Source organism: Hemitrygon akajei, chromosome 6, assembly GCF_048418815.1.
Source record: "Hemitrygon akajei chromosome 6, sHemAka1.3, whole genome shotgun sequence".
Classification (NCBI taxonomy): domain Eukaryota; kingdom Metazoa; phylum Chordata; class Chondrichthyes; order Myliobatiformes; family Dasyatidae; genus Hemitrygon; species Hemitrygon akajei.
Genome location: NC_133129.1, coordinates 120,206,102 through 120,224,125, shown reverse-complemented (window position 1 = coordinate 120,224,125; position 18,024 = coordinate 120,206,102). Strand labels below are relative to the sequence as shown.

General features: G+C 47.0%; 1 protein-coding gene across 4 annotated transcripts in view; it reads left to right on the top strand.

The window, feature by feature from the left end:
* The window catches only part of LOC140729418 (excitatory amino acid transporter 2-like), a 232,273-nt gene that overhangs the window by 182,067 nt on the left and 32,182 nt on the right, over positions 1-18,024 (top strand). For all 4 annotated transcript variants that reach the window (XM_073049136.1, XM_073049135.1, XM_073049133.1 and 1 more), the window contains 2 exons: positions 13,978-14,124; positions 15,297-15,449. In XM_073049136.1, coding sequence (XP_072905237.1) covers positions 13,992-14,124; positions 15,297-15,449 — 286 coding nt within the window. In that variant the 5' untranslated portion in view covers positions 13,978-13,991. The remainder of the gene's footprint in view (positions 1-13,977; positions 14,125-15,296; positions 15,450-18,024) is intronic.

The following is an 18,024-nucleotide window of genomic DNA, read 5'->3' as shown; positions in this document are numbered from 1 at the left end:
AATGGGGTGTCAATGTGACAGTATGTCAGTGGAGTCTCACTTTGACTGTATCAGTGGGGTGTCACGGTGACTGTATCAGTGGGGTGTCACGGTGACTGTATGTCAGTGTGGTGTCACTGTGACTGTGTCACAGTGGGGTGTCACAGTGACTGTCTATCAATTGGGTGTCAATGTGACTGTATGTCAGTGGAGTGTCACTGTGTCTGTATGTCAATGGGGTGTCACTGTGACTGTGTGTCAGTGTAGTGTCACTGTGACTGTATGTCAGTGGAGAGTAACTGTGACTGTATGTCAATGGGGAGTCAATGTGAATGTCTGTCAGTGGGGTGTCACTGTGACTGTCTGTCAATGGGGTGTCAATCTGACTGTCCATCCATAGGGTGTCAATGCGACTGTATGTCAGTGGAGTGTCATTGTGACTGCATATCAATGGCGTGTCACAGTGACACTCTATCAATGTGGTGTCAATGTGACTGTATGTCAGTGGAGTGTGACTGTGACTGTATCAGTGGGGTGTCACTGTGACTGTATGTCAGTGGGGTGTCCCTGTGACTGTCGGTCAATGGGGATTTACTGTGACTGACAGTCAGTGGGTGTCACTGTGACTGTATGTCAGTGTGGAGTGTCACTGTGACTGTATCAATGGAGTGTCAGTGTGACTTTATGTCAGTGGTGTGTCAATCTGGCTGTCCATCCATAAGGTGACAATGGGACTGTATGTCAGTGGAGTGTCATTGTGACTGCATGTCAATGGGGTATCACTGTGTCAGTCTGTCAGTGGGGTGTCACTGTGACTTTATGTCAGTGGAGTGTCACGGTGACTGTATCAGTGGGGTGTCACTGTGACTGTATGTCAATGGGGTGTCAATGTGATTGTCTGTCAGTGGGGTGTCACTGTGACTGTCTGTTAGTGGGGTATCACTGTGACTGTATCAGTGGGGTATCATTGTGACTGTATGTCAGTGGGGTGTCACTGTGACTGTCTCTATGTGGGGTCTCTGTGACTCTATCAGGGGGGTGTAACTGTGACTGTATGTCAGTGGGGTTTCACTGTGACTGTCTATCAATGGGGTGTCACTGTGACTTCATCAGTGGTCTGTCACTGTGGCTGTATGTCATGGGAGTCACTGTGACTGTATGTCAGTGGGGTGTTACTGTGGCTGTATTAGTGGAGTGTCACTGTGACTGTGTGTGATGTGTGTCACGGTGACTGTCTATCAATGAGGTGTCACTGTGACTGTATCAGTGGGGTGTCACTGTGATTGTATGTCAATCTGGTGTCACTGTGAGTGTCTGTCGGTGGAGTGTCATTGTGACTGTATAACTGGGGTGTCATTGTCACTGTGAATGTCTGTCAGTGGGGTGTCACTGTGACTGTATGTCAGTGGAGTGTCACTGTAACTGTATCAATGGGTGTCAATGTGACTGCTGTCAGTGGGGTGTCTCTGTGACTGTATGTCAGTGGAGTGTCACTGTGACTGTATCAATGGGGTGTCGCTGTGACTGTATGTCAATGGGGTGTCACTGTGACTGACTGTCAGTGGGTGTCACTGTGACTGTATGTTAGAGGAGTGTCACTGTGACTGTATCAATGGAGTGTCAGTGTGACTTTATGTCAGTGGTGTGTCAATCTGGCTGTCCATCCATTAGGTGACAATGGGACTGTATGTCAGTGGGGTGTCACTGTGACTTTATGTCAGTGGAGTGTCACTGTGACTGTATCAGTGGGGTGTCACTGTGTGTGTCAGTGGAGTGTCACTATGACTGTGTCAGTAGGGTGTCACGGTGACTGCATCAGTGGGGTATCACGGTGATTTTATCAGTGTGGTGTCACTGTGACTTCATCAGTGGGCTCTCACTGTGACTGTATGTCAGTGGCATGTCACTGTGACTGTATCAGTGGGGTATCACTGTGACTGTGTCAGTGGAGTGTCACTGTGACTGTCTGTCAATGGGGTGTAACTGTGACTGTCAGTGGGGTGTCACTGTGACGGTATGTCAGTGGCGTTTCACTGTATCTGTATCAGTGGGGTATCACTGTGACTGTCTGTCAATGGGGTGTCAATGTCACTGTCTGTCAATGGGGTGTCACTGTGACTGTATGTCAATGGGGTGTCACTGTGACTGACTGTCAGTGGGTGTCACTGTGACTGTATGTTAGAGGAGTGTCACTGTGACTGTATCAATGGAGTGTCAGTGTGACTTTATGTCAGTGGTGTGTCAATCTGGCTGTCCATCCATTAGGTGACAATGGGACTGTATGTCAGTGGGGTGTCACTGTGACTTTATGTCAGTGGAGTGTCACTGTGACTGTATCAGTGGGGTGTCACTGTGTGTGTCAGTGGAGTGTCACTATGACTGTGTCAGTAGGGTGTCACGGTGACTGCATGTTAGAGGAGTGTCACTGTGACTGTATCAATGGAGTGTCAGTGTGACTTTATGTCAGTGGTGTGTCAATCTGGCTGTCCATCCATTAGGTGACAATGGGACTGTATGTCAGTGGGGTGTCACTGTGACTTTATGTCAGTGGAGTGTCACTGTGACTGTATCAGTGGGGTGTCACTGTGTGTGTCAGTGGAGTGTCACTATGACTGTGTCAGTAGGGTGTCACGGTGACTGCATCAGTGGGGTATCACGGTGATTTTATCAGTGTGGTGTCACTGTGACTGGATGTCAGCGGGTTTCACTGTGACTGTCTGTCAATGGGGTGTCACTGTGACTGTCAGTGGGGTGTCACTGTGACTGTATGTTGGATGAGTGTCACTGTAACTGTATCAATGGGTGTCACTGTGACTTCATCAGTGGGCTCTCACTGTGACTGTATGTCAGTGGCATGTCACTGTGACTGTATCAGTGGGGTATCACTGTGACTGTGTCAGTGGAGTGTCACTGTGACTGTCTGTCAATGGGGTGTAACTGTGACTGTCAGTGGGGTGTCACTGTGACGGTATGTCAGTGGCGTTTCACTGTATCTGTATCAGTGGGGTATCACTGTGACTGTCTGTCAATGGGGTGTCAATGTCACTGTCTGTCAATGGGGTGTCACTGTGACTGTATGTCAATGGGGTGTCACTGTGTCTGACTGTCAGTGGGGTGTCATTGTGACTGTATGTCAGTGGAGTGTAACTGTGACTGTATCAATGGGGTGTCACTGTGAATTTATGTCAGAGGGGTGTCACTGTGACTGTCCATCAGTAGGGTATCAATGTGACTGTATGTCAGTGGAGTGTTACTGTGACTGTATCAATGGAGTGTCAGTGTGACTTTATGTCAGTGGGGTGTCAATCTGGCTGTCCATCCATAGGGTGTCATTGGGACTGTATGTCAGTGGAGTGTCATTGTGACTGCATGTCAATGGGGTGTCACTGTGTCAGGCTGTCAGTGGGGTGTCACTGTGACTGTATGTCAATGGGGTGTCAATGTGATTGTCAGTGAGGTGTCACTGTGACTGTATGTCCATGGTGTATCAATGTGATTGTTTTTCAGTGGGGTGTCACTGTGACTGTCTATCAGTGGGGTGTCAATGTGACTGTCTATCAATGGGGTGTCAATGTGACTGTATGTCAGTGGAGTCTCACTTTGACTGTATCAGTGGGGTGTCACGGTGACTGTATCAGTGGGGTGTCACAGTGACTGTATGTCAATGGGGTGTCAATGTGACTGTATGTCAGTGGAGTGTCACTGTGACTGTATCAGTGGGGTGTCACTGTGACTGTCCGTCAATGGGGTGTCACTGTGAATTTCTGTCAGTGGTGTGTCAATGTGAATGTATCAATGAGGTGACACTGTGACTGTGTGTCAGTGGTGTGTCACTGTGACTGTATCAATGGGGTGTCGCTGTGACTGTCAATGGGGTGTCACTGTGACTGTTTGTCAGTGTGGTGTCACTGTGACTGTATGTCAGTGGAGAGTCACTGTGACTGTATGTCAATGGGGAATCAATGTGAATGTCTGTCAGTCAGGTGTCACTGTGACTGTGTGTCAGTAGTGTGTCAATCTGACTGTCCATCCATAGGGTGTCAATGGGACTGTATGTCAGTGTAGTGTCATTGTTACTGCATATCAATGGGGTGTCACAGTGACACTCTATCAATGTGGTGTCAATGTGACTGTATGTCAGTGGAGTGTCACTGTGACTGTATCAATGGGGTGTCACTGTGAATTTATGTCAGAGGTGTGTCACTGTGACTGTCCATCAATAGGGTATCAATGTGACTGTATGTCAGTGGAGTGTTACTGTGACTGTATCAATGGAGTGTCAGTGTGACTTTATGTCAGTGGGGTGTCAATCTGGCTGTCCATCCATAGGGTGTCAATGGGACTGTATGTCAGTGGAGTGTCATTGTGACTGCATGTCAATGGGGTGTCACTGTGTCAGTCTGTCAGTGGGATGTCACAGTGACTGTATGTCCATGGGGTATCAATGTGATTGTTTTTCAGTGGGGTGTCACTGTGACTGTCTATCAGTGGGGTGTCAATGTGACTGTCTATCAATGGGGTGTCAATGTGACTGTATGTCAGTGGAGTGTCACTGTGACTGTATCAATGGGGTGTCACTGTGACTGTATGTCAATGGTGTGTCACTGTGACTGTATGTCAGTGGAGTGTCACTGTGTCTGAATGTAATGGGGAGTCAATGTGAATGTCTGTCAGTGGGGTGTCACTGTGACTTTATGTCAGTGGAGTGTCACTGTAATTGTATCAATGGGTGTCAATGTGACTGCTGTCAGTGGGGTGTCACTGTGACTGTATGTCTGTGGAGTGTCACTATGACTGTATCAGTGGGGTGCCACGGTGACTGTATCAGTGGGGTATCACGGTGATTGTATCAGTGTGGTGTCACTGTGACTGTATGTCAGTGGGTTTCACTGTGACTGTCTGTCAATGGGGTGTCACTGTGACTGTCAGTTGGGTGTCACTGTGACTGTATGTCGGATGAGTGTCACTGTAACTGTATCAATGGGTGTCACTGTGAATTTATGTCAGAGGGGTGTCACTGTGACTGTCCATCAATAGGGTATCAATGTGACTGTATGTCAGTGGAGTGTTACTGTGACTGTATCAATGGAGTGTCAGTGAGACTTTATGTCAGTGGGGTGTCAATCTGGCTGTCCATCCATAGGGTGTCAATGGGACTGTATGTCAGTGGAGTGTCATTGTGACTGCTTGTCAATGGGGTGTCACTGTGTCAGTCTGTCAGTGGGGTGTCACAGTGACTGTATGTCAATGGGGTATCAATGTGATTGTGTTTCAGTGGGGTGTCACTGTGACTGTCTAACAGTGGGGTTTCAATGTGACTGTCTATCAATGGGGTGTCAATGTGACTGTATGTCAGTGCAGTCTCACTTTGACTGTATCAGTGGGGTGTCATGGTGACTGTATCAGTGGGGTGTCACAGTGACTGTATGTCAATGGGGTGTCAATGTGACTGTATGTCAGTGGAGTATCACTGTGACTGTATCAGTGGGGTGTCACTGTGACTGTGTGTCAGTGGGGTGTCACTGTGACTGTATCAATGAGGTGTCACTGTGACTGTGTGTCAGTGGAGTGTCACTGTGACTGTATCAATCGGGTGTCAGTGTGACTTTATATCAGTGGGGTGTCAATCTGACTGTCCATCCATAGGGTGTCACTGTGTCAGTCTGTCAGTGGAGTGTCACTGTGACGGTATCAGTGGGGTGTCACTGTGACTGTATGTCAATGGGGTGTCATTGTGATTGTCTGTCAGTGGGGTGTCACTGTGAATTTCTGTCAGTGGGGTGTCACTGTTCTGTATGTCAGTGGGGTGTCACTGTGACTGTATCAATGGGGTGTCACTGTGACTGTGTGCCAGTGGAGTGTCACTGTGACTGTATCAATGGGGTGTCGCTGTGACTGTATTTAAATGGGGTGTCACTGTGACTGTATGTCAGTGTGGTGTCACTGTGACTGTATGTCAGTGGAGAGACACTGTGACTGTATGTTAATGGGGAGTCAATGTGAATGTCTGTCAGTGGGGTGTCACTGTGACTGTATGTCAGTGGGGTGTCAATCTGACTGTCCATCCATAGGGTGTCAATGGGACTGTATTTCAGTGGAGTGTCATTGTGACTGCATATCAATGGGGTGTCACAGTGACACTCTATCATTGTGGTTTCAATGTGACTGTATCAGTGGGGTGTCAATCTGACTGTCCATCCATAGGGTGTCAATGGGACTGTATGTCAGTGGAGTGTCATTGTGACTGCATGTCAATGGGGTCTCACAGTGACACTCTATCAATGGGGTGTCAATGTGACTGTATGTCAGTGGAGTGTCACTGTGACTGTATCAATGGGGTGTCACTGTGACTGTATGTCAATGGTGTGTCACTGTGACTGTATGTCAGTGGAGTGTCACTGTAACTGTATCAATGGGTGTCAATGTGACAGCTGTCAGTGGGGTGTCACTGTGACTGTATCAATGGGGTGTCACTGTGTGTGTCAGTGGAGTGTCACTATGACTGTACCAGTAGGGTGTCACGGTGACTGCATCAGTGGGGTATCACGGTGATTGTATCAGTGTGGTGTCACTGTGACTGTATGCCAGTGGGTTTCACTGTGACTGTCTGTCAATGGGGTGTCACTTTGACTGTCAGTGGGGTGTCATTGTGACTGTATGTCGGATTAGTGTCACTGTAACTGTATCAATGGGTGTCACTGTGACTTTATGTCAGAGGGGTGTCACTGTGACTGTCCATCAATAGGGTATCAATGTGACTGTATGTCAGTGGAGTGTTACTGTGACTGTATCAATGGAGTGTCAGTGTGTCTTTATGTCAGTGGGGTGTCAATCTGGCTGTCCATCCATAGGGTGTCAATGGGACTGTATGTCAGTGGAGTGTCACTGTGACTGTATGTCAATGGGGTGTCACTGTGTCAGTCTGTCAGTTGGGTGTCACAGTGACTGTATGTCAATGGGGTATCAATGTGTCTGACTATAAATGGGGTGTTTCTGAGATTGTATCAGTGGGGTGTCACTGTGACTGTATGTCAGTGGGGTTTCACTGTTACTGTCTATCAATGGGGTGTCACTGTGACTTCATCAGTGGTCTGGCACTGTGGCTGTATGTCATGGGTGTCACTGTGACTGTATGTCAGTGGGGTGTTACTGTGGCTGTATTAGTGGAGTGTCACTGTGACTGTATCAATGGGGTGTCACTGTGACTTTATGTTCGTGAAGTGTAACTGTGACTATGTCAGTGGAGTGTCACTGTGACTGTATGTCAGTGGGGTGTCACTGTGACTGTATATCAGTTGTGTGTCACTGTGACTGTATGTCAATGGGGTGTCACTGTGACTGTATGTGAGGTGTGTCAGTGTGACTGTCTATCAATGAGGTGTCACTGTGACTGTATCAGTGGGGTGTCACTGTGACTGTATCAATGGGGTGTCACTGTGATTGTATGTCAATCTGGTGTCACTGTGAGTGTCTGTCAGTGGAGTGTCATTGTGACGGTATAAGTGGCGTGTCACTGTGACTGTCTGTCAATGGGTTGTCACTGTGAATGTCTGTCAGTGGGGTGTCACTGTGACTGTATGTCAGTGGAGTGTCACTGTAACTGTATCAATGGGTGTCAATGTGACTGCTGTCAGTGGGTTGTCACTGTGACTGCTGTTAGTGGGGTGTCACTGTGACTGTATGTCAGTGTAGTGTCACTGTGACTGTATCAATGGGGTGTCACTGTGACTGCATGTCAATGGGGAGTCAATGTGAATGTCTGTCAGTGGGGTGTCACTGTGACTTTATGTCAGTGGAGTGTCACTGTAACTGTATCAATGGGTGTCAATGAGACTGCTGTCAGTGGGGTGTCACTGTGACTGTATGTCAGTGGGGTGTCACTGTGACTGTATCAATGGGGTGTCACTGTGACTGTGTGTTAGTGGAGTGTCACTATGACTGTATCAGTGGAGTGTCACTATGACTGTATCAGTGGGGTGTCACGGTGACTGTATCAGTGGGGTGTCACGGTGATTGTATCAGTGGGGTGTCACTGTGACTGTATGTCAGTGGGTTTCACTGTGGCTGTCTATCAATGGGGTGTCACTGTGACTTCATCAGTGGGCTGTCACTGTGGCTGTATGTCATGGGTGTCACTGTGACTGTATGTCAGTGGGGTGTCACTGTGTCTGTATTAGTGGAGTGTCACTGTGACTGTATCAATGGGGTGTCACTGTGACTTTATGTCAGTGGAGTGTCACTGTGACTATGTCAGTGGGGTGTCACTGTGACTGTCTGTCTGTGGGGTGTCACGGTGACTGTATCAATGGGGTGTCACTGTGAATGTGTGTCAGTGGAGTGTCACTATGACTGTATCAGTGGGGTGCCACGGTGACTGTATCAGTGGGGTATCACGGTGATTGTATCAGTGGGGTGTCACGGCGACTGTATGTCAGTGGGTTGTCACTGTGACTGTATCAATGGGGTGTCTCTGTGTGTGTCAGTGGAGTGTCACTATGACTGTATCAGTGGGGTGTCACGGTGACTGTATCAGTGGGGTGTCACGGTGATTGTATCAGTGGGGTGTCACTGTGACTGTATGTCAGTGGGTTTCACTTTGACTGTCTATCAATGAGGTGTCACTGTGACTTCATCAGTGAGCTGTCACTGTGGCTGTATGTCATGGGTGTCACTGTGACTGTATGTCAGTGGGGTGTCACTGTGTCTGTATTAGTGGAGTGTCACTGTGACTGTATCAATGGGGTGTCACTGTGACTATGTCAGTGGGGTGTCACTGTGACTGTATATCAGTGGGTGTCACTGTGACTGTATGTCAATGGGGTGTCACTGTGACTGTATGTGATGCTTGTCACTGTGACTGTCTATCAATGAGGTGTCACTGTGACTGTATCAGTGGGGTGTCACTGTGACTGTATGTCATGGGTGTCACTGTGACTATCAATGGGGTGTCACTGTGATTGTATGTCAATCTGGTGTCACTGTGAGTGTCTGTCAGTGGGATGTCATTGTGACTGTATAAGTGGGGTGTCACTGTGACTGTCTGTCAATGGGTTGTCACTATGAATGTCTGTCAGTGGGGTGTCACTTGTGACTGTATGTCAGTGGAGTGTCACTGTGACTGTATCAATCGGGAGTCACTGTGACTGTATGTCAATGGTGTGTCACTGTGACTGTTTGTCAGTGTGCTATCACTGTGACTGTATGTCAGTGGAGTGTCACTGTGACTGAATGTCAATGGGGAGTCAATGTGAATGTCTGTCAGTGGGGTGTCACTGTGACTTTATGTCAGTGGAGTGTCACTGTAACTGTATCAATGGGTGTCACTGTGACTGTATGTCAGAGGGGTGTCACAGTGACTGTATCAATGGGGTGTCGCTGTGACTGTATGTCAATGGGGTGTCACTGTGACTGTCTGTCAGTGTGGTGTCACTGTGACTGTATGTCAGTGGAGAGTCACTGTGACTGTACGTCAATGGGGAGTCAATGTGAATGTCTGTCAGTGGGGTGTCACTGTGACTGTATGTCAGTGGGGTGTCAATCTGACTGTCCATCCATAGGGTGTCAATGGGACTGTATGTCAGTGGAGTGTCATTGTGACTGTATCAGTTTGGTGTCACTGTGTCTGTCTATCAGTGGGCTACCATTGTGACTGTATGTCAGTGGGCTGTCACTGTGACTGTATGGCAGTGGGGTGTCACTGTGACTGTATCAGTGGGGTGTTACTGTGACTGTATGTCAGTGGGGTGTCTCTGTGGCTGTCTGTCAATGGGGTGTCACTGTTACTGTATCAGTGGGGTGTCACTGTGACTGTATGTCATGGGTGTCACTATGATTGTATCAGTGGGGTGTCAATGTGACTGTATGTCATGTGTGTCACCGTGCTTGTATGTCAGTGGAGTATTACTGTGACCATATTAGTGTGGTGTCACTGTGACTGTATGTCAATTGGGTGTCACTGTGACTGTATGTCATGAGTGTCGCTGTGACTGTATCAGTGGGATATCACTGTGACTGTGTCAGTGGGATGTCACTGTGACTGTGTCAGTGGGATGTCACTGTGACTGTGTCAGTGGGATGTCACTGTGACTGTATGTCAATGGGGTGTCACTGTGACTGTGTCAGTGGGGTGTCACTGTGACTTTATGTCCATGGAGTGTCACTGTGACTGTATGTCAGTTGAGTGTCAATGTGACTGTATGTCAGTGGGGTGTCACTGTGACTGTCTATCAATGGGGTGTCACTGTGACTGTATCAGTGGGTTATCACTCTGACTGTGTCAGTGGGGTGTCACTGTGACTGTCTATCAATGGAGTATCACTGTGACTGTATCAGTGGGGTATCATTGTGACTGTATGTCAGTGGGGTGTCACTGTGACTGTCTCTATATGGGGTCTTTCTGTGACTGTATCAGTGGGGTGTAACTGTGACTGTATGTCAGTGGGGTGTCACTGTGACTGTATCTTAGTGGGGTGTCACTGTGACTGACTATCAATGGGGTGTTTCTGTGATTGTATCAGTGGGGTGTCACTGTGACTGTATGTCAGTGGGGTGTCACTGTGACTGTATGTCAGTGGGGAGTCACTGTGACTGTCTATCAATGTGGTGTCTCTGTGACTTTATCAGTGGGCTGTCACTGTGGCTGAATGTCATGTGTGTCACTGTGACTGTATCAGTGGAGTGTCACTGTGACTGTATCAATGGGGAGTCACTGTGACTTTATGTCAGTGGAGTGTCACTGTGACTATGTCAGTGGAGTGTCAATGTGACTGTATGTCAGTGGGGTGTCACTGTGACTGTCTATCAATGGGGTCTCACTGTGACTGTATCAGTGGGGTATCATTGTGACTGTATTTCAGTGGGGTGTCACTGTGACTGTCTCTATATGGGGTCTTTCTGTGACTGTATCAGTGGGGTGTAACTGTGACTGTATGTCAGTGGGGTGTCACTGTGACTGTCTATGAATGGGGTCTCACTGTGACAGTATCAGTGGGGTATCATTGTGACTGTATGTCAGTGGGATGTCACTGTGACTGTCTCTATATGGGGTCTTTCTGTGACTGTATCAGTGGGGTGTAACTGTGACTGTATGTCAGTGGGGTGTCACTGTGACTGTATGTTAGTAGGGTGTCACTGTGACTGACTATCAATGGGGTGTTTCTGTGATTGTATCAGTGGGGTGTCACTGTGACTGTATGTCAGTGGGGAGTCACTGTGACTGTCTATCAATGGGGTGTCTCTGTGACTTCATCAGTGGGCTGTCACTGTGGCTGAATGTCATGGGTGTCACTGTGACTGTATCAGTGGAGTGTCACTGTGACTGTATCAATGGGCAGTCACTGTGACTTTATGTCAGTGGAGTGTCACTGTGACTATGTCAGTGGAGTGTCAATGTGACTGTATGTCAGTGGGGTGTCACTGTGGCTGTCTATGAATGGGGTGTCAATGTGACTGTCTGTCAGTGGGGTGTCACTGTGACTGTCTATCAATGTGGTCTCACTGTGACTGTATCAGTGGGGTATCATTGTGACTCTATGTCAGTGGGGTGTATCTGTGACTGTATCAGTGGGGTGTCACTGTGACTGTATGTCAGAGGAGTGTCACTGTGACTGTATCAGTGGGGTGTCACTGTGACTGTCTATCAATGGGGTGTCACTGTGACTGTATCAGTGGGTGTCACTGTGACTGTATGTCAGTGGGGTATCACTGTGACTTGTCAGTGGGGTGTCACTGTGACTGTCTGTCTGTGGGGTGTCGCTGTGATTGTATGTCAATGGGGTGTTTCTCTGATTGTATCAGTGGAGTGTCACTGTGACTGTATGTCAGTGGGGTGTCACTGTGACTCTCTATCAATGGGGTGTCACTGTCACTTCATCAGTGGGCTGTCACTGTGGCTGTCTGTCAGTGGGGTGTCACTGTGACTGTATCAGTGGGTGTCACTGTGACTGTAAGTCAGTGGGGTATCACTGTGACTTGTCAGTGGGGTGTCACTGTGACTGTGTGTCAGTGGGGTGTCACTGTGACTGTATCAGTGGGGTGTCACTGTGACTGTGTGTCAGTGGGATGTCACTGTGATTGTATGTCAATGGGGTGTCACTGTGATTGTATCAGTGGGGTGTCACTGTGACTGTATGTCAGTGGGGTGTCACTGTGACTGTATGTCAATGGGGTGTCACTGTGACTGTCTGTCAGTGGGGTGTCACTGTGATTGTATGTCAATGGAGTGTCACTGTGACTGACTGTCAGTGGGGTGTCACTGTGACTGTATGTCAATGGAGTGTCACTGTGACTGTCTGTCAGTGGGGTGTCACTGTGATTGTATGTCAATGGAGTGTCACTGTGACTGTATGTTAGTGTGGTGTCACATGTATTGAGGAATTTCTTGGAAAAGTGGACAAGGTTGGTTGATTGTGATTGCACCAGTCCTGGAACTCACTATTTGAGAGGATGGTAGACACGGGGAATGGAGAACTGTTAGGGAGTATTCTGGAGTTATGTGAGTACAGTAGATATTAAAATAGGATCTCATGCTTTCCTTGCATACATGACGAATAAACTCTTTTTGGGCTTCTATGCGGGTACAAGAATCAATTTTAACTGACGTTTGATGACTAACTCTAACATCTTCATCATCCCAGTTGAAGGTGACAGAATTTGTCAGTAAAGCATTGGTTAAAATCAATACCTGTACCCGGGGATGGAAGCCCCAGGAGAGTTTATTCGTCATAGCAGATATTAATTTAAACAAAATGCAGGCTTCAGTTTTTATTGTATTTCTAAGTTCAGGAAGTCTGCAATTAGCCTTCAACTTTTATTGTAAATTGCAAGCAGTAAACTGAAATTAAATGCTCACAGACGAAGAGATATGGTTTGCAAAATGGTGACCATGAGTCAAACCAATGCCTGAGCCACATATTAAGTCAATGGGTTTGTGTTAATTGGCCTCTATCAAACCAGGCAACATGGCTATTTGCACCAGTGTGACTGAGTTCATGCTGGCAAACCAGACATTTAGCATACCAAACATGGTCACAGAAATAAGCAATCCATAGTTTTTGTGTACTTTGATATTTGTGTACATAGAGGCAGCCTGACATTAATTTTGGAGTCTGTGATTTCTGCTCCCAAGTGATCTTAGACTATTTGTGTGAATTACTTTGTGACCAACGTGTTTGAATATTCAGAGGCATCTGTCATTGTAGATATCTAATTCAAAGAAACACTGTCGACCCAAAATATTGAAGGAAACAATGTCATTTTATCTATTGAAATTTTATTTTATCAGATACCTTTGATTTTAAGGGTATAAAAATGTGATGTATCTTTGAGCTTGTGAGCCTCGACTGAGAGTGTGTCCTAATTATGAGGGGTATAGATATTGTAAGTGCAAGCAGGCTTTTTCCACTGAGGTTGGGTGGGACTACAAGCAGATGTTATGAGTTAAGAGTGAAAGCTGAAGAGTTTAAGGGGAACATGAGGGGAAACTTCCTCACTCAGAGGGTTGTGAGGGTGTGGAACAAGCTGGCAGCACAAAAGGTGCATGAGACCTTGATTTCAACGTTAAGAGAAGTTTGGATAGGTACATGGATGACAGGGATATGGAGGACTGTGGTCCTGGTGCCTGTTGATAGGACTAGGCAGTTTAAATGGCTCAGCATGGACTGGATGGGCCAAAGACCCTGTTTCTGTGCTGTACTTTTCTGTGAATCTGTGACTCTAATGATGCCTGCTTGTGCTGAATAAAGACCAGCTTCACTGTCTCAACGGTGACTTTGATCACAGGAGCTCTCACCACAGTTAGTAAGGAACTGGATGAGCTGAGTAGCTCTTTCTCATCTGCCTTGATCATGATGGGTCAAAACGTTGTCAATGTTCCTACAGTTATGAGATAATGCTGACATACAATCTAGGAATGAGAATGAGCCCCCTGGGCCGATTCACCATCCCATAGGACCAGAGCTGAGCCTACCATTGTGACCAAGTTTCTGCTCTGTTTCCCAGCCAGCACTGCCGGGATGTCCAAGCTAGTGGAAGTGCAGATGGAGGAGTGCAACCTGACCACGGAGAAGCCGCCGATCAGGCAGCCGTTATGGAAGCGGCTGGGCAGGAACCTGATGAAGAACCTGCTGCTGTCTCTTACAGTGTTTGGTGAGTCGCCTCTCGCTGCCTGACAAGGAGCAGGCACAGTTCAGATAGGACGTGTAGCCTGCTGAGCATTTCCAACACTGTCTTAGAATCTGCAGAGGGTCATGGAGAATAGGGAGGATGGGCCATGTCATGTTGTGCTATATTATATAATTAAGGAGACAAGTAATTTGATAATTAAGGAGACACAAAGCAGGCATCTCCTCAGAATAAAAGGACATCCATTTAGAACTGAGATGAGGAGGGACTTCTTCAGCCAGAGGCTGGAGAATCAGTGGAATTCACTGCCATAGAGTGGGGTGGAGCCCATGTTCTTCTGATAGAAGTTATGGGTTGTGTTTGGGAGGGGGTGTTAGTAAAGCCTTGGTGAGTTGCTGCAATGTACCTCATAGGAGGAACACACCACCGCCATGATCTACTAGTGGTGGAAGGAATGAATGGGTGACGAGTTAGGTGTTAGTCAAAAAAAGTTTAATACTCTGGATTGCGAAAGGCTTCTCCAGTGTTGTTGGAGCTGCACTCATCCTAAGCAAATGGGGGGAACTCTTTCCCAACTGCGCCTCATTAATGGTGGAGAATTTCTGGGGGTTCAAGACGTGATTCACTGAACGCAGTTTATCCAGCCTCTGACCTGCTCTTGTGGCCATGGTACGTCTGAGGCCAGCCCCGTTCAGCAGCACCGTCAGCAACTATAATGATGATTTAAGGAGAGTGCCAGGATATAGGTCAAAGTGTGGGATTATGGCCATTTTGCAGGTAAATTCCATATCGTAATTCTTCAGATACGGTAGATTTTTGTTATTTGATTTGAATCCCTTCATTGCCCATTGCCAGATCCCTCCCTGCATTCTCTTCCTACAGCCGTTATCTTTGGAGTACAGAGCTGGCTCAGGGTGCCCTTGACCATGGAGCCTTCCGCAGCTCAGCCCTCCACTCTAGAACTCCCTCCCTCCCTCTGCCTTTCCAAGCCTCTTCCTCAACAGCACTTTCCTTCAACGTGAGCTCCCTGGGAAGTTTATTTATTTGGAGGTACAGCGCGGAACAAATCAGTCCAGCCCAGCGAGTGCACCACCCAGCAAGTTGCCCATTAACCCATCTCCCAATCACAGGCTGATTTACAATGTCTTTTCATATTCTGGATTTTGAAACCACGATCTTTCTGTCTCCCCCTACAGGTGTGATATTTGGAGCCTTTGCTGGATGTCTGCTACGATATGCAGCCCCCATTCATCCTGATATCGTCATGATCATAGCCTTCCCAGGAGACATCCTCATGCGTATGCTGAAGATGCTCATCCTTCCTTTAATCATCTCCAGTTTAATTACAGGTGAGAAACACTGGCTGCACCTCCAGGGCACGCACCCACCTTTGGGAGCACTTGTTGGTGAAGACCAGCAAGGGTCGCTTTCTCAAGTAGAAGCTGTCAGAGATGGCAGGTCCAGGGAGGATGCCAGCTGCAGTAAACCCTGGGCACAGAGGACCAAAGCAAGGATGTTTCACTGAGCCTACAGATCACCTGGCTGGATTGCAGGAGGAGTTTGACTGATCCTGGGCCCCACACTTCAGTGAGGGAGAGAATGAGGTTGTTTAGAGAGACCAGCAGAGGTTAAAGGGAAATTCAACAGTGTTGTCCAATATTCTGAGGGGTTTTCCTAGACTGGATAAGGAGAAGATGATTCTACTGGCAGTGTTGGTATCATGAGGATGCATATTAAAGCCATATGGTATGGCCTTAAAAGCCTTTTGTTGTGCTATAATTAGCTCTTTATCCTACCAGGTTAATGCCAGCTATCAAGTAGCCATCTACATTAATCCCATTTAGAACATAGAATAGTACAGAACAGTATTTGATGTGGTTCTGCTCTATGTAAACCTACTCCACAATCAATCTAACTTTTCCCCCCCTACACAGCCCATAACCTTCCATTTAACTTACATCAATGTGCTTATTTAAGAGTCTCTTAAATGTCCCTTCCATACCAGCCTCTACCACCACTAATGACAGTGTAAAAAAAAACTTACTCTGACATCTCCCCTAAACTTTCCTCCACTCACCTCAAAGGGATGTCCTCTCATATTGGCCATTGCTGCCCTGTCTGTCCACTTTATCTATACCTCTCATAATCTTATGTACATCTACCAATCCTCCATTGTTTCAAAGAGGAAACCCCTAGCTCATAAAGCATGTTCTCCAATCCAGGCAGCAACCTGGTAAATCCCCTCCGCAGCCTCTCCAATGCTTTCACACTCTGCTTAAAATGAAGCAACAATACTCTGTGTGGCCTTACCAGATTTTATAGAGCTGCGACATTACCTTGTGACTCTAAAAAACTCTGGTTAGTTTGAATATTCCTGTTGATGTGCAGACCAGCACATAGTAGCTTAGACAACACACACAAAATGTTGGTGGAACACAGCAGGCCAGGCAGCATCTATAAGGAGAAGCACTGTCGACGTTTCGGGCCAAGACCCTTCCTTTTTTTTTGCAGATTTCCTTGTGTTTGCGCGATAGTAGTTTAGATATTGCCACTGTAGATGTGTCTGAAGCCAGAGGTTACATAATAGGTTTAGAGGAAGGAGTGAGTGTGTAGTAGGGACCTGAGGGACAACAGAGGCTGGTTTGAACCCAGAAGGTATTGTCTGAGAAGATAGTGGAGACAGATACTCTCACAACATATATTCTGAATAGGCACTTGAATCACTCAGGTACAAAAGGCTAAGGCCCAAGTGCTGGTAAATAGGAATAGTATAGATGATTGACATTGACGTGGTTGGTTGAAGGGTCTAAGAACATAGAACATGGACAAGTACAGCACAGGAACAGGCCCTTCGGCCTACAATGTTGTGCCGAACTAGCTAAAGACTAAATTTTAAAAAGCCAAAAACTAATCCTTCCTACCTACACAATGTCCATATCCCTCCATCTTCCTCATATTCATGAGCCTATCTAAATGCCTCTTAATAGCCTCCAATGTATTTGCCTCAACCACTGTACCAGACAGTGCATTTCGGGCATCCACCACTCTCTGAGTGAAGACTTAGCCCTCACATCCCCTTCAATGCATGCCTCCGGTATTAGACATCTCAAACCTGGGAAACAGATATTCCCTGTCTGCTTTATCGATGCCTCTGATAGTCAGATCTTCCACTGCACCAGAGAAAACAACCCAAGTTTGTCCAGCCTCTCATGATAGCACATGCCCTCTAAACCAGGCAGCGTCCTGGTACACCTCCCCTTCACCCTCTCCAAAATCTCAACATCCTTCCTATAGTGGGGCACCCAGAATGTGGCCTAATCAGAGTTCCTTAAAGTTGCAACATAACTCTTGGCTTTTGAACTCAGTACCTTGACTCATAAAAGCAAGCATTCCATCAGCTTCTTAACCGCCCTATCGACCTATGTAGCCTCTTTCATGGAGCTACGAACTTAGACCCCAAGATCTCTGCTCAGCATCACTATTTAGCATTTTACCCTTGACAGTACAATGCCTCCTTGCCTCCTACCAGGCTGCAACACCTCACATTTATCTGAGTTAGACTCCATCTGCCATTTCTCTTTATGTATGATAGAAATCTATGATTCTTTAAACAGTATAGCTTTAATTTCCTCTGTATTCACACGTGTGAATCTATGTGCATGAGTATCAGTGCGTGTGGGCGAACCTGCGTGCAATTGGCCATTACTACTGTCTACGCTTCTTACAATCTTTTTCACCTTTATCAAACTGCCTCTCATCCTCCTTCACTCTAAACAGAAAAGCCCGAGCTCACTCAGCATTTCCTCATAAGACAAGTTCTCCAATCCAAGCAGCATCCTGATAAATATTCTTTGCACTCTCTCTAAAATTTCCACCTTCTCCTTTTACTGAGGTGACCAGAAAATTAAGCGAAGACAAGTTAAA